Source organism: Pteropus alecto, unplaced genomic scaffold (genome assembly GCF_000325575.1).
Source record: "Pteropus alecto unplaced genomic scaffold, ASM32557v1 scaffold38, whole genome shotgun sequence".
In the NCBI taxonomy this organism is placed as follows: Eukaryota; Metazoa; Chordata; class Mammalia; order Chiroptera; family Pteropodidae; genus Pteropus; species Pteropus alecto.
In genome coordinates, this window is record NW_006442512.1 from 2,119,417 (window position 1) to 2,136,047 (window position 16,631).

The window sequence follows — 16,631 nt, forward strand, 5'->3', positions numbered from 1 at the left end:
TCCTCAGCAGAAATAAGCCAAAGCAGCAAACAACATCTGCAGGGTGCAGTCTCCGTGTCTCCACCCAGAGCTTGAGCCTTCAGAACCCACCCCTGATATCCCAGACCCTCTCCTCCTCTTCCCCAGACCCACTCTGTTCCCAGCTTCCAGGCCCATTCCCAGAGTCACACCTTTCTCCAGGCAGCTGCCTCACCAGAAATGCGTCCTCCTAGCCTGCCTAAATCCTATTTGTCCTTAGGGTCCAGCTCAAGACACTTCATCTGGAAGTCTTCCTGACCCCTTTTATCTCCTATGCTGATCAGTCATCTTTGTCCATGGTGACACCTGCCCATCTGCTGCTGAGTTCACTCCCAATAGGTAACAAACCTGAGGCAGGGGGTGGGACCTGGCCAAGTCCCCGCCCCTCCTCTGCTTTTTGACGGTTGAGCACTTAACGATATGCCAGGAGCTGCACCCATTTAATCCTCATTTGATCCTCATATTCGTGCTCCCCAGGAGTTATGTTGTTTCTCTGCTTTTAAGATGAGGCAACAGATGCTCTGAGCATTGAAGAGACTTGCCCAAGATCCAGAGTTGGGATTCGAATCCAGGTCTGCTGACTCCAAAGCCTGTGATCATAACCACCAAAGAGTATTGCCTTTTCTTTTAATTCCAGGGGAAGGAGTCGCATCTCTCCTTCCTTTACTCCTGAAACTGGGGCGACATGGAAAAAGTCAAGTCCAGAGACGAAAACATCTGGCCTTTTGAATGAGGCTCTGTGACAGTGCAGCCCATAGACACTGGAGTCAATGGAAAGGGAATCAGAGCATCCTGGAGGTGCAGCTGGCACAGCTGGGCCAAGCCCCTGTAAGCCAGTGCAGAAGCCAGGGTGCCTAAAGGAGGCCATACTATCTTGCACAAATGGGTGGCAGGTTGTTTCATGGGGTCGTGGCACCCTGAGGCTGTGACTGGGATCACTAATGGGAGCTTGCTCCCAGTTTCACTAAGCCCCTTGGATGCAGTCTGCCTGCAGGCTGAGTGGACCATGGTGGGATCCTGTAGGCACTGGGGGGCTGTCCTTCTGACCTTCTTCTGGTCCCTTACTGTGCAGCGGTGACCTGATCAGCTACTGGGCTACACGCATGTAGCTCCATGTTTTGTCACATGTACTTGATAGTCCTGACTCTGTTGCTGCACCTGGTTCTTGTGTGCTCTGGTCCCTGGGACTGACCAGCCTGGCCTAGGACCAGCGCATTGGGTAGCAAAAAGGCATGACCTCCTGAAATTCGACAGGCCCCACAGCAAGCATCTGGGCAAGTCCCTTGACCCCTCGGGCCTCAATTCCTCCCCTGCAAAGCAGTGAGGATATTCTTCCTGGGCAGGGGCATGGGGATTAAGCGAGACAAAAGGTACCCGGCATGTGGCAGGCAGCACCTGAAGGAGCTCCCCACATTTATGTCAGTTAGTGCTGATCAGAGCCCCTGTGGCCCGGCTTTGCAACAGGGGACTTGGGGTGACTATTAATGATACACTGTTCCCCTTCTTGGCCAACAGCATGTCCATTTATTTGCTCAGTAGGCACATTCATTGATCACCATGTTAAAGGAGCCCTCTATGTTTGGTGACCAGAGCTCTCCTTTGTGGCAGCCCAGGCCCCACATGTCATGTCATGCTAAAGATGCTAGGTGGCTTTTGGGCGTTTGTCTTTTGAAAAATCAATAACTCATTAAAAAGGGACTGAATAAAGGAGTAAGCAATGAAAGCCACCTGCCATTCCCTCCATGGGTGAGGGTGAGGGTGGAAGAAGGACCCTGCCAAGGTCCACTCAAAGCATTAAGGCCTGGGCGGGCAGGAGGCTCAACCACTTCCTTCACCCTCGCTCTTCCAACCCACAAATCTGACTGTCACCCTCTACTTCGATAAACACTTCAATAGAGCCCCAATACTCTCAAGAGAGATTCTAAACCTCTCAGGAAACCCCTGCAGGTCTCCTGGTCTACTCGCCCAGCCCCTCCAGCCTTTCACAGTCAATTCCTGCCTTACACCCACACTCTAGCTATACTCCATGCCTGTGGTCCCCTGAATGGCTCTGGCCTTCACATATGCTGTGCCATCTGCCTGGACTGCCCTTCTCCCTCTGCCAGCCTGAATAATTCATGGTGCTCCTTCAAGACACAGATGGAACAACCAGCAAATCTTTCCTGAAAACTCCTCCACTGTCCCCACCCCATCCAGGGGATCGGGTCCACAGCCTCTGGGCTTCCCTCTTCCTTGGCTCATGACCTAGGGACCTCTGGGAGAGGGTCTCTATCCCCTCTGAGGACAGGGACTGTGCCTGGTGATGCCCTGTGCCCAGGGCCCAGGCTGTTGCCTGGCACAGAGTTGGTGCCAGGTGGGTGCTCATTGAATGAGTGTGGTATGACATTAGCAGCAGATGCCTTTCTCCTTGTGAGTTCCCCCAGAAACCCCCACTTCAGCCTGGGACAGTGATACTTGCTCCTCAAATAGCTCTCTCTCCTCCGGAGTCCAAGCCATCAGGGGCCCTCTCTTAGGCCTCGTGATAGAAGCTAACAATTAACAAGCATTTGTTATGTGCCAGGTACTAGTGTATGCATTTTACACATGTTAACTTAGTCCTCACAACCACATATGAGGGAGGTACTTGTGTAGTCACCATTTTACAGATGAGAAAACAGAGATGGAAACCAGGAGCAGAAGAGCCAATCTTTGGACCCAGGCCGTCCAGCTGCAGAGCCTGCATTTGTAGTCACAGCCCTCTCCCTTACTGAGGTTTTTTTTTGTGAGGAGTTTGGGGTTGGGGAGACAGCCCAAAGCACACCATCCCTCAGACAGGGCCTCAAAGCCAGCTCTGCAGCTGGGAGGAGCCAGCAGGTCTGAGGAGCTCCAGTTACAGTAAACTGCTTATTCAGGCCTGGGATCCCCTGGATCCCCTCTGATTCCCTGCTCAGCTAGGCCCCTTGCCCACACCGCCCATGTCTCCACTGGAGAGCAGAGCCTCTGGCCTTAATCTCATTAGAAGCCATGAAATCACATTTGCAGTGTATTAATGCAGCGACAAGCCGGCCGGTCCTGCTTGTCTCCTGGAAGACAGGATCCTGGAAAGCAATCTCATGGGTAGGCTTCTCCCGGAACACCCGCCGACAAAAAGCAATTATGCTTTAAGAGGAAGATTAAAATAATATAAACCCTTCCCATGTCTGCCTGAGGGCCTCAGCTCCACTGGGCCCCCACTGCCTTCCAACAGTGGTTCAGAGGCCAGGCTTCCTGCTGGAGTGAGGGCTGGAGACAGGTTTTGCTCTCTCTCCCCAGGTGTGCCCCCATACTCACCATCCTTTACCTCTCCTGAGTTCCCAAAAGAAACCAAGCTGTCTCAAGCCTCTGAGCCTTTGCCTTAGCTGTTCCCTCTACATGGAATGTGGGCTTCCAACCCTTGTCTACCTGGCAAACTGTCATCTGCCCAACATAATGATCATAGCTAATGTTTTGTGAGCATTTAGCATATTCTTTAAATTTACTACACATTCAATTCAATGATCCTGTCACGGGAGTACTGTCATCCCTATTATATAGATGAAGAAAGGAGGCACAGGGAGGTTAAGTCTCATGGCTGGAAGGTGGCAGAGCAGGGGTTTTAAGCAGGGCTTTCATTCTCTCAACCAGGGCCCAGCCGTTTCCCCTCCTATATCCAATGACTGCACTGGTCTCACTGTGCTATCTGTCTTCCTGAGAGCTCTGAGAGGCCAGGCCTGGCACGGGGTTAAGCGTTTGCCTTAACAAACATTTCTTGAGTGGATGAATTGATACACCTCCCTGCAGGGATGGTAGGGGTGCAGATGTGTATCTCGCTCCGCCTCTGTGGCTGAATCCACAGTACCTTCCAGGCTGGCTATATTCTGAAAGCCTTTGGAATCCACTCTCCTCCAGGAAGGGCTCCTGGTCTACAGTCAGGCTAGCAAAGTAGGCATCATTATCCCCATTTTACAGAGGAGAAAATAGAGGGTCAGAAAAGTGAAGTGACTTGCTCAGGAACACCTAGTATGAAGCAGAGCAGGGATCTGAATGTAAGCTGAAGTCCATGTTTATCCACTGCACCTACTTGGCTATAACTCATTCTTACTCCTCAGGATGGGCAAGAGTTTAATTCTGAGGCTATTATGTAACACTTTTTTTTCTCAGTGACATCGGCCAACTCCAGTGGGCCAGGGGGTTTGCCTGGGGACTCTGAGCCATTGACAGCCCCAACCCCATCCTCAGTCCTGCTTCCAAACCACCCAGGACAATAAGCAGTCATTGTTAGGGTCAGCTTAATACTGAGTAATCTGTCTTGGACAGACTTGATGTGATATAGGGCCACCAGGCAGAAATCTGTTCCTCCGTGATCCTGTCACATTGTCTAGAAAGCCCATTAAATTATGAGTCTCCCTGAAAAGAATGCTGTAAGTCATTCCCACCTCTGTTGGTTACCGTATCAAAAAAAGTTGTGTGTGTGTGTGTGTGTGTGTGTGTGTGTGTGTGTATGTATATGATGGAGACCTCGATTTCCACCTGGGTTTGCTGTTGGCTCAAGGGAAAACCGATCATCTCCTCTATAGATGTATTTCCTACTCTGGAAAATGGATATTATCAAGCTTCCCTGCCCACCTCCCAAGACCATATGCTGCTCCAATGGGCTTTGCAGTTTCCCCCTTTGCCATCCTGGCTCAGAGTAGCCTGAGGAAATAGGGGATGGCAGAGGGCTCAGGGCTGTGGAGCCAGCACCTACTCTCCATTCTATTGGCATCCCCTGCAACTCCCTATCTCACAAACAAGCTCTCCCTGTATCATCCTTTCTCCCTACTTGCCGTTCCCTCACACACCTCCCCATTTCTGCTTTCATACCTTTGATATACTGTCCTCTCCACCTGAAAACTGCTCTCTTCAATCTTTACTGGAACTTCATCTGTTCCTTGAGGCAGGGATCAGATATCTCCCTGACATCTGTGAGGTGGGTTTTAATGAACCGAGCAATTTTCCAGTCTCTTGCTCAGCCGAACCGCACGACCTCCTTGTCAGTAGGCACCGCTTTGCCCATTGTACAGATGGGGAACCTGACGGCCAAGTGATTTGCTCCAAGTCATACAGCTTGTACGCAACTCTAAAATGGGGTCCTAAACCCATTTGAACTTGTTTTCCTACAGCTGATTGAGTCCTTGATGACCACCCAGCTCATACCCATCATGTCTTCCCAGCCCTCCGTCAGCTTGGAAAGTCATTGTCCTTCAACTTCTCCTATTTCCTCTCCCTACCTAGCCTGACATCTCTCCCAAGGGCTGGGGAATGCAGCTACCTTGTTTAGTGCTAGGGGTGTGGATAGATGGATGGATGGACAGAGAGATGACCACCCTGGATGAAGGGAGGACCATTGGACCCCAGGGCAGGCTGTCTGATTCAAATGGAAGAAGGATATCCCCTACTCATCTTTCATCTATCCCAAGAAAGAGGTTGGACCCTGCTGGCCTCAGTTGTTCCTGAGTCCAGGGACTCTGAAGAACCAGCCTAGGACCCAGGCTGGGGTGTCTTGGCTGACTGCTGACAGGCCAGTCCCTCACCAGGGCCAGGGCTGGCTGGCTGAGAACTGTCAGCCTTCATTCCTTGCTGCCCTCCCCCACCTGCCCTTGGAGTTTTATTAAAGATCAATTATTAAAGATTGGTGTTGCATGGGGTTTTAATTTCACCTCATATATCACACATGCCATGTCCTCGAAGCTTCTTTCTCTTTCGGTAGAGGCTGTACTTGGGGGGTTCATACAGGGATGAGGCCAGAAATGTCCCAAAGAGGTGCTGGCTTGTGTGTGGGAGGGTGTGTGCCCCAAGCCCTGTTGGTGAGTTGGTGTAAATCTATGTAATGGGCTGGGGGAATCGCTGCAGGTCCAAGATGTGGTGGGTATGTGTGTCTCTGTGCATCTGTGCATACATGAGGGTGGCTGTGTTTTGGAGTGTCTGTTGTGGCACCTTCCAGGGGTGTAAGTGAGGAAGAAAAGAGGGATACTACCTAAAAGCCCACGAAAACTGGACCCTCCCACCCCTCCTCCCTTCTCCTTTCACCATGAAGATCATGTCTGGAGATGAGAAGGCCATCATAGTTTACTCTTTCGGAGACCATCAGTTGCTCACTGGGGCTGGGCCTGAGCTGGCTGGGAGGATCACAGATGCAGGCACCCCCATCCTCCCCATCCTCCTCACCACACACACACACACACACACACACACACACACACACACACACACATCACACATTCACATACATATATACACATACAGGGCCTCCAGGAGGTGTGAATTGGGTGGGAAGGCAGTCGGGGGAGGGGCAGCAGGGCCATCTGGTGTGCTCAGTTACAATAATTTGCAAATGGAGCCTCTTTCCAGACTAGCACTCTGGCTGGGCCAGCCTTCTCCAGCCACCTGAAACCTGGCACCCGGGCCCCAGAGACAGTGGGGCTCACAAGTTCCCAACAGCTCTCCCCTGGGAGGCCGGCTAAGCAAGAAGGAGCAACACTATCTTCTAGATGTAGAAACTGAGGCCCAGCCCCAGCTGTTTTACCCAATGTAGACATCCCAACTCATTACTAGAACCAGTTAAACACTTCCTTCAGGGGAGGGCTAGCTGTAAGCTAGCTCATTTAATCTTCCGAGCAATAGATGACACAGGAAATGTGCTTGCTCTCCCCCATTGTACAGATGGGAAAATGGAGGCTGAGGGAAGTCATGCAACCTGCACAGAGACTGATCTGAACCCAGGCCCATCTGACTCCAGTGCACCTGCCTTTCACTGTAAGCTGACTGAACCCCAAGATTCTCCTATATCTGATCTGCCGAGCTCCAGGCACCGACCCTGATAGGACTCTAAAGGCATATGTAGAAGACTTGGAAATCAGGCAGGGTGGGTTGAAGGGACAGGCTTGGGCAAGGATAGAAATAGTAGACCCCCCCCCCAACTTCTACTATGCCCAGGGACCTCCTACGTCTCCTTCAGAGGCCCCTGCAGGCAGAAAGTCTTTCAGTGCCACCAAAGAAGAAGAGGGGACAGCAGGAGGCCTGCAGGGTAATTGTGGTACATTTAGCTGTGGCCTTTCTCTCTCTGAGGGGGCTGGTCATGTCCCCCACCCTGCCCTCCCTGGGGCCAGCACCAGCCAGCCCCGCCTCAGCCCTCTGCCATGGTGATGATTATGTACCCCTCCCTGCATGGGTGACAGCCACTCTGGAACGCCTTGACAGTGTCTTTGTTCTCCTGAAATAAAAGAAAATGGAGTTACAAAGGGAAACCTCAGGTAGCTTTTAACGGGGCTCAGCTGCCTGGGGCAGAGTGTGTTTAAGCTGGAGGCAGTTGTCACAGGAACAGAAGGAGGAGCCACCCGCAGTCCCCCTCCTGCTCCCTTTTGCCTCTGTGATTGAGTTTACTCAAGGAAAAGGCTCTTCCAAATAGCGGCAAAGGAGAAAATCAATGAAAATTGATAGAGAAATGTAAAGCAGCTGTCCACCGTGTGTGTGTGTGTGTGTGTGTGTGTGTTGTGTTAAGTGCAGCAAAATCATGCTGCCTAGACCCCGGCTGACCTGCTTAGGGCTGGAGGCCAGGAGGGTGGGGGGAGGGAGGGGTCTGGAAGTCACTCCGTGGCACGTGGCAGTGGAGGAGCAATGGTGGCTGGGGGAGGGGTAGCAGCGGAGTCTCACTCAGTTAGAGGAGAGATTAATATATTCAATCGCTAAGGGTAATTGAGGGAACAATTGGAGTGTTTTTTTAAAGCCCATAAAACTGCCTCATTGGAGAAGAGGAGCTGACCTGTTTTTATCCTCTGTATCTGATGCAGCATAGGAAGGGAAGAGGAGGGGTGACACTGGGGTCCCAAAGCAGAGGGACTGGAGCATCAGCCTGGGAGAGGGCTAGCAGTCCCGGTCTAATCTGTTCTCACCATTCCCACCTCTCACCACTTTGTTAGTAGCAGTCCAAGCACAGCCTTCTGGAGCCTCTGTTTCCATACCTGTGAAATGGGCCAGGGAGAAGAGAGGAAGCTGCAGAAGGGGCGGCAACACAAGATGGGAAGCGGACACCCACAGGGAAGGTCAGGCACTGAGGCGAAGGGCCCTGAGCAAAGAAGTGCCCAGTTCCCCAGCCAAGCCAGCACCCCACCCCCACTGGGAGGTGAACCGGGCAGTAAAGTTAATGAAATCCACATCGTGTGCCTTTCCCCTGCCTGCACTAATCCAGTCTCCAGGGCAATAGAAATTGTGTATGCAATAGGAAGCAATAAAAGGCATAATGAATTTAAAAGCAGAGCAAAGAGAGGAGGAGGGAAAAGATCTGCTGTTGGCCCCAAGGCAGAAGGATGCCTGGGGCTGGGAAAGTGCAGACTTGGAGCTCCAGACGGAATTGGGACCAGAAAGAGTCAGAGAGGAGGGTGGGAGACGGGGAGAGGGAGGTAGGAAGGGAGGGAACAAAAGAAGAGAGACTCAGAGACAGAGGTTTAGGGACAGAGGGCAGAGGGCGCTAGGCAAGCCGCTGACTGCTCTGTTTCCTTCTACTTCTCCTTAATGAAAGCCCCCAGCCTGTTGGTGCCAAAGCCACAATCGGAATCCACAGGCGTGGAGGCTGGTGCTCGGCATTGGGTGATTGCTTTATTAGCTTTTTCTTCTCTTATTTTCCCCTCCAGGGTGAAAAAAAAAAAAAGGTGTTTTAAATGGGAAAAAAAAAAAAACAAAAACCATCCTTGAAAGCGTCATTTAAAAGGTTCCTGGGGAATGGAATCATTTCCATGAAACAAAAGTGTGATTGTTTGGAAGAGGTAAATGCCAGGATGGAATGGGGGAGGGCCGCACCGCAAACTCCCTCCTCTTTCTCCCTCTCTCGCTCCTCTCTGTATGGGAGGAAGCTCCAGGGCCTAGGGTGAAGGAACCCCCAGGATGGCTCCCAGAGCTACAAGCGAGGAATTTTTAAGTTCGTGTTTTCAGAAATTTCATCACTGGGAATTTCCAGCCCAAAGTTTCCCTCTGAAACAGCTCTGCCTGTGGGAGGTTGTCCTTAAACCTTCAAGATCTCTTAGAGAGGTGAGTTAGGTGCTGGGAGGCATGTGGCCGCTGAGGCCTTACAGCTCCAGGCCCAAGGCTGTTCTGGCCTACCCCTGCCCCCCAATTCCCCAGGAGGCCTCATTTGCTCTTCAAAGAGTTGAGTGGGAGTCACCCAGCTGGCCAAGCTGCCAGACTTTGACCAGCACCTTGCTGCTTCCCTTACCCTCAGGGACCTACTCTGCCTAGCTCTGGACAGATGACCCTCATTCTGGTCAGATAAACTCCCTCCTACCCAGGGAAGGAGGGCCTCAGGTGTGCTGGGGTGGGGCAGCCATGTGGTCTCAAACCTGCCAAGAGGTGAATGAGGCAGCGCCAGGGACAAGATGAGTCCCCATGGAGCTCTGCTGGGAAAGGAAGCCCCTGAGCACCCTGTGCAGCCGGCAGGAAACCTGGAGCTGGTTCCCTCCTGTCGGGTAAGCTTCTCTCTGCAGACCTGTCTGCATGCCCCAGTCCCCGTTCGTGGGTCTGGGGATGAGGGAGTGATTTTATCCTGGAGTCCATGAGTGTACATGCTAGAAATATTCACGAGGGATATGACTTTCACCACCCTCTCCACCCTCCAACACACACACACATACAGGGGAAGAAACTTGGGGACTGGAGAAGGGAAGGTATTCACTGCCTATATAATGTTAGCTCAGGGGAATCGCTTGTCTAGTGCAGTCTCCAGAATTCGGCGAAAGCTGTGACCAGCACTGGTGTGGCCATTTAGGGCTAAGTGACCTGTGGGCCATGGCTAAGGAGTGAAGTGATTCAAATTCAAAGCCAGTCACTGAAGCTCACACTGAGCCCTGCCTCCTGCTCCCTACTTATTCTGGATCATTGCATTCCTGATCCCCCTGCCCTCTGCCCCCCTGCTCCACCCTTAACCCCATCCCTCATCCCATGACCATCAGCAGTTCTGGTTTAAAAAAATGACACACAAGTTGAAGAACAACTTGTAAGCTTACCATAATGTTCTAAACTGAATAGATTCAATGGTTGAAATGCCTAATATAGACAAGACAGGATAGTTTGGAAGAGACAAAAATCAGTACAGGGAAGGCTTCCTGGAGGAGGTGATCTTGAGCCTATCCATTTGCACCTGGAACTCCAAAATCCATTCTTGGCTTTGAACTGAATATGGCTGAAGTCGGGCTCTGCTCAAGAATGCAATTCCCTCCTCTTCTCTCCATCCTTTCTGCTTACTACATTTTCTTCTCACACCCCCAACCCCACCCCTTTTCAGCTCCCTTTCTCCTCTTCAATTGAGAACTAAAAAGGTCTGGGTTAAGTCCTTTCCTCCTGGGCTTCATTGTCCCATCTACAAAGAAGGGAGGAGGGAGGATAGTTTCAAGGCTCTCTGTGGTTCTAGGCCACATCCACTTTCCCAGGGAGCTGGCCACAGGCCTGAAGGACAGCCTGCAGCCCTACCTCTCACTGAAAAGCCAGGTTCTTGGTCTCGCTGCTGTCCTTCCAGCTGTGTCTTTGAGTCTCCAAGTCGCAGTCCCAGAAAGGTGCCTGCCTTCCTCAGGCAGAACAGTTGGATGAGTCTGCCTGAGCTGAAAGAAGCAGCTCTTCTCTTCTCTGAAGGACCCCTTTCCATTGTCTGTCCCCCACCAGCTGCCTGGCCCTGTTGTCAGGGTTGTGATTGCTGACTGCCCCCCGCCCCCCGGAGGGAAGTGATTTTCCTTTTCCTTAAAGCCATTTTCTTGTCTTGCTAGAAGCAGACATCTGACACTTTAAAAGGGAGAATGGCAGGGAGCTGATGGCATTAAATAACAGAAATTAGAGCTGCCTAAGATGGCTCAGCCATCTCACAGTCCCCTTCCCCACAGCAGTCCCACCCTTCCCTCACATGTGTTACATGTATTCAGAGCTGCAGCTTGCAATGCACTGTCTACGTGGTCCCTGGCTCAGGGTAGCCAGGCCATGCTGGGACCTGGAGAGCAGGGGACTGCTTCTCCCTGAGCTCTGAACCTTTTGTGTACCTAGTCCTGTTACAAATTCTAGGACCGAAGGCCAAGGCCCAGGCCCTGAAGTCAGGGAGCTTGCAGCCTGAAGGAAAAGAAGGCAGGTAGGAACCCAGGTATCATCCAGCTCAGTCACCAGCTCACCACTGTATCCTCAGCACCCAGCAGAGAGCAGAACATATAGTAGGTTGTCAAAACTATTTGTTGATATAAGAATGAACGAATGAACAGAGGCCAAAGTGGTCCACGTAGCAGGCTGAGACCTGGACAAGAGAAGCCGGTACCTGCATCTCTGGTCTGTCCTTCCAGTTCTTCTGGCACATGCTTCCAAATCACTCTGTCTAAACTACAGCTCAGATCTTGTCTTTCTCCTGTATAGACCCTTCTGGTGGCCCCTCATTGCCTCCTCAAGTGAATATCCACCTCACTCTTTTGCCGCTGTACCCCAATTCTCTCCACTTTCTCCCACCTATCCTCCCCCTCCCAGCCTGACTCAGCTCACCACTCTGGGCTCCACTTCAGCCCAGACCAATGCACTGCTGGGAGACTGGCACAGCAGGAGAGCCACCCATCTTTGGCTGTAAACTTTTGTCAAACTCAGCTCTTTTTCCTGCTGCCAGCGAAGCCCTTTTCTTCTTCTCAATCAGCTTATTCTGGTCCCTTCTCCTAGAATAACCTCCCCAAAGCCATCCCTAAATGGGGTCTGACAGAGTTGGCACTTAACAAAAATTTGATGGGTGAATGAATGGATAAATGAATGAATGAACAAATGAATGGAAGATTCATCTCAAATGACATCTCTTCTGAGAAGCCTTTCTTAGGCTCCAAAATCAGACATGCACATTCCTCACAAGAGCTCTCCTAGCACATTCTTTGGAGGACCATCCAATGCCCACCTTGTGTCTGACTGTCTTCAAGCCAGGTGGCACCTGAGCCCAGAGACTGAACTAGCTTTGGATTCCATGCACTCTGATGCACTAAGCTCCCGAGGAAATGTCGGCATTAAATGGAATCAAGCATCCTTGGGGATGATTCTCAGTTTCTCCACCTCTAAAATGGGCTGCTACTAGCTCCCTACTAGCTCCCACTTGTACTGGCTGTGAGGACTACCAGACACATGCCTGGTTGCAGAACTAGCTACAGTGGAGAACCCTTCTATAGCTTGGACAAAAACTAGACTCCCTCACCTGGGCCTGAGGCCGTGAGGGTTTTGGTTCAGGGCCCAGTCTCTCATGGTTGTGGTGGGAGCTGGATGGACTTGAGGGCAGATGCACGAAGACTTCTGTCTTGGGGTCACTCGGAGCCTCCCTCAAAACCTAGTAGGAATGTATGAGATTGAGTTGGGGACTGAATGGTTTTGGAGGTTACTCACTTACTGGGCAAAAGAAACAACAGCCAGCAGTGTCCCTGCTCTATGTAGCCTTCGCTCCATTTTCTGTCTCCCCTGTCCAGCTGGGACTCCCTGTCTCCATCCTCAGACAGCAGGTTCTCCAGAACCGAATAAGGCAACCTGAGAAAGTTCTGCTGCTCTGCTCAGCAAGGGATTCGGGACAGTCAGGCTTATCAGAGATGCTGGGTCTCCTAAATGGGGAGTCAGTAATGCCGGAACCTGAGCTGGGACCCAGGGGATACCCACAAGCAGCCTGGGCAGCTGGGGCTCTGGACTTGGTGACATAGGTTCTGGCTGGCTGGCCCCTAGAGGGCAGTTTGACTACGGAGGCTGATAGGCCCAGTATACATGGAAAGCCACACTATAAGCCAAGCCCCCACAGTGGTGGCCGTGGGGTTCACTCTGGCCTGGAGCAGAGCCAGGCTGCACAGTAGCAGTACAGGTCCTCATGCTCCCGCACTGAGAGGTTCACGAGGGGCTGGTCTGGGTGCGGGCAGCTGGAAAAGATGGCCTTGCCCACCTACAGGGCCTCCTGGCCTAAGGCCCCTCCAACCTCAGTGCCTCCACCTGCAGTTGTGTGTTGTGTTGCCCATCGTTCTTGCAGAAACCTGGGTGGGGAATATGGGACTCAGAGATACCTCTGGGGTCTCCCTGCCTCCCCCAAGGGATGAGGAGGACAAGCAGGGGTGTCAGGAAACTTGAGTTCCCAGCCTTTGAATTGAAGCCAGGCTTAGCTAAGATTTCCGCTGGGTGGCCCCTTCTTAGGACCTGCCCATGGCCCATCCTTTTAATGATGGCCCACAGGGTGGGGTGGCAAGGAGAGGGCTCCTAGCCTATGAGATAGTTCTGGGTCCTACAACCACCCTGAGGGAAGAATTCAACTTGCCTCTGATTTCTGGCCACTTAAAGGCCTGGAACCTGGTTTTCTCATTCCTTCACATCCCTTCTACTCCAGGAAACCTGTCTGGATGGACTCACAATCTAGGCATGGATCTTCTGCTCCCTCCAGATTACTTAACTATTTTCTTTGGGATTCCTGCCTTTCCACCTGATCTGGAAACTTCCTGAAAGCAATGCCCTGGTCTCTACCTCTCTGTCCACCCCCCATACCCACAGTCCAGTGGTGTTCATGGTGGGGCATTCAGGGTGCTGGCTCTAATGTTACTCAGTGAGCCGTCCACTGCCAGTACTGGCCACAAACCTGCTGTGTGCTCAGCCCTTGTAAATTCACAAAGCCTTTTTTCACCAGTCCTTTCAATTCCTCCTCACCTGACGCTGTGCGACCAGCATTAGGGTCCCCACGTCACACTGAAGGAGGCAGGAGTTTACAGAGGGCTAGCATTTGCCTCAGATCACACAGGCAGAGCTTCCGGATTGACCCTGTCCCTCCTAGTTCCCCTGAGGCTATCCGGGGTCCCTGACAGGGCCTGGGGCAGGAGTTGAAGGGTCTTTCTTTCTCCCAACCCCCACCCTTACTTTGTACCTTTGGGCAAAGTAAAGACAAACTTGTTCCTCGTGTGGGTGAGGCTCTAGCCAGGATGCTGCTGCTCAATGACTTCAGAGACAGCAGAGCAGCAGCGGGGGCTCTCTGCAATTGCACCCCAGCCCTAGAGCTGGCCTGCTGAGGGTTACGAGCTGACAGCTACAGGGCATATCTATCCTCATTGTTAAACCCAACACTCAAGACCTCAAATGCCAGGTCCAGCGTCTTATCCTCGGCCTTTGGCCCCAGGCTGGGCATGGATGCAGGGACCCAGGGTTTGGACCCCCTGAAAGCCATGGCCATGTCAGGGACTGGCCCTTGAACTGAGCGCTGCCTCCTCCCACCCCACAGCCTTAGCCTGGGCCCCATTCGAAAGCCTCCATGCTGGGCACTCAGGGCCACACCCCAACCCTCTCTGTTTGTTTGAGGAGAAACCAGGTAACAAGCCAGGAAGTTAGGCCTGTCCCAGGGAATAAAGACTGCCACTAACCCCTGCCTTTTAGCATTTGTTAATTCAGTAAACATTTATTGAGCATCTACTGTTGCCAGGCACTATTTTAGGCATTTGGAATACAGCAGTGAACCAAACAAAGATTCCTGCCCTCCCGAAGCTTATTTTCTAGTTGGGGAGGGGCATGGAGACAAACAGGCCCTGTACACGCACCCATTCTTCCCTCAACACTTCCCTCTTTCTCCCTTACTTTCTTCTTTCCCTCTTTCCGACTGTGTTGGTCTTAGCATGGTTTGAGGGCCCTCCACATCTAACACCCCATCCTTCCCACTCCTGGCCTGCCCTCTCCCACTCAATCCCTGCGGCAAGCTCATTTTTTCTGGTGTGTGTATATGGGTACTTTTAAAAAAAAGACTGGGAAAATGCACAACATAAAATTTAACATTTAACCATTTTCGAGTGTGCAGTTCAGTAATGTTCAGTATATTTACATTGCTGTACAACCAAGCTCCAGAACACTTTTGATTTTGTAAAACTGAAACTCTACACCCATTAAACAACACCTCCCCACTTTCCTTCCCCCCAGCTACTGGCAACCAATATTCTATTTTCTGAGTCTATGACTGTGACTACTTTAGACATCATGTAAGTGGAATCACATAGTATTTGTCCCTTTGTGATTGGCTGAGATCAGTCAGCATAATGTCCTGGGGAAGGCTCACTTTTGCCACACACCAGACTTGCCCTGTCTCCCCTCCCTGCCTTTGCTTGTCCTGATTCCTCTGCTCAAACTGCAGTACTACTTGTCACCCTATTCATTCTTCAGACTGGTTAAAAACCTCCTTCTCTGGAACTGGGTTAGTGACTTTCTCCTCTGCAACACTCTGCACCATCCTCTCCTGTCTCAAATGATAACTTTCCTACACTCAACTGAACATCCTTCAGGGATCATGTTGTTTGCCCAGGACAGGACTGGGCAAGGGGTAGGTGCCTAAGGGAACATTAAAGCATTACAGAATAAATGAATAAATGAACAAATGAATGAATGAATGAATGAATGAATGGAAGGATAAATGAATTAATGGACAAAACCGACCCTACTTCTGCTTGTGCAGAAAAGAGTAAGAAATGGTTCTTTTGGCTGTTTCATTTGGATTTCATCTGTGAGAAGTAAAGACCATTTTGGGTTTTGACCCACACTTGGATTCAGAGATGCATCCTGGTGCCCAGGAGTGTGGGCGGCAGTGTTGGGGGTAAGTGTCAGGAAAGAGACAGTGGTTCATAAAGCTCAAGCTTCTCCTCGCCTGGCCTCAGTTCCATGGGGCATGTCTGTAAACCTCAGTGAATTTTAGCAGGTCAGGGCTGGATAGCACTCCCATTTTACAGATGGAGAAACTGAGCCCAGGATAGCAGAGTAAGACCAGATCCCTACTCCCTTCCCAGGATTCACTTCACTCCCAGCTGCTTCCCTGATTCAGCTTCCTGTGGTTTTCAAAAGGTTTAAACTCCAGGCAGAGGCCTGACTTCCACAGAAGTCAAGAGGGGGTGGGGCAGGGAGTGAGGTGAGCAGAAGAGGCAACAGCGCTGACTTCCAAGCCTCCTTCCTTCCGCAGCCCCAGCATGAAAGGCCTTAATGGGGCCCTCCAGTCTTCTTTCTTCCTGGAAGAATGGCTTACTCAGAGGCTGCTGGCTTTGTCTGGAAGAGCCTGGGCCTGCAATTAGCCCACCCCAGAGGGTTCTCTTCCTGCTTCCCACAATAGCTCCTTTCAGCCTCCCCCACGACACCTCCTCCCATGGCTCTTATGTGCCTTCAGACCCTTGTTTGAAGGACCCACCTCCAACTGCTCCCACTCCTGGCCTCTGCTCAGAGCTGAATCCTCCCTGAAAGAACATGTGTGAGTTCACTGGACCCTTCAAGGGTCTGGAGGCTGGGGCTATTACTTGCTTCTACAGATGGTAAAAGAGAGGCACAGAGAAACCAGGTAGATGAGTGAAAGTCTGGACCTGCACTTCAGGCCTCCTAATCCCAGGCTAGTATATCATATGATCACTGCTGCTCCACAGTGGGACTTCAGTAACCAGTGCCCTCCAGCAGCCTTCCCTCCCACACAGTGGGACTGTCCCAGGCCCACATCCCATGCCCTCCAAGTCCACAGGGCCAGAGGCTCAAGGGGTGATAGAATCACAGACCTGACTGGCAAAGTGGAGCAAGGTGGCCAGCTTCTCCCCATTGTACAGATGGGAAAACTGAGGCCC

General features: G+C 51.6%; 2 protein-coding genes across 2 annotated transcripts in view; one reads left to right on the forward strand and one right to left on the reverse strand.

The window, feature by feature from the left end:
* CCDC33 (coiled-coil domain containing 33) overlaps positions 1-14,221 on the reverse strand; it is a 117,917-nt gene extending 103,696 nt beyond the window's left edge. Inside the window, 6 exon segments of the mRNA XM_006922706.2 lie at positions 12,717-12,827; positions 12,830-12,868; positions 12,871-12,981; positions 12,984-13,049; positions 13,925-14,015; positions 14,018-14,221. Coding sequence (XP_006922768.1) covers positions 12,717-12,827; positions 12,830-12,868; positions 12,871-12,981; positions 12,984-13,049; positions 13,925-14,015; positions 14,018-14,221 — 622 coding nt within the window.
* Positions 9,090-16,631, forward strand: part of STRA6 (stimulated by retinoic acid 6) — a 40,311-nt gene continuing 32,769 nt past the window's right edge. The window contains exon 1 of the mRNA XM_025040348.1: positions 9,090-9,512. Coding sequence (XP_024896116.1) covers positions 9,423-9,512 — 90 coding nt within the window. The 5' untranslated portion in view covers positions 9,090-9,422. The remainder of the gene's footprint in view (positions 9,513-16,631) is intronic.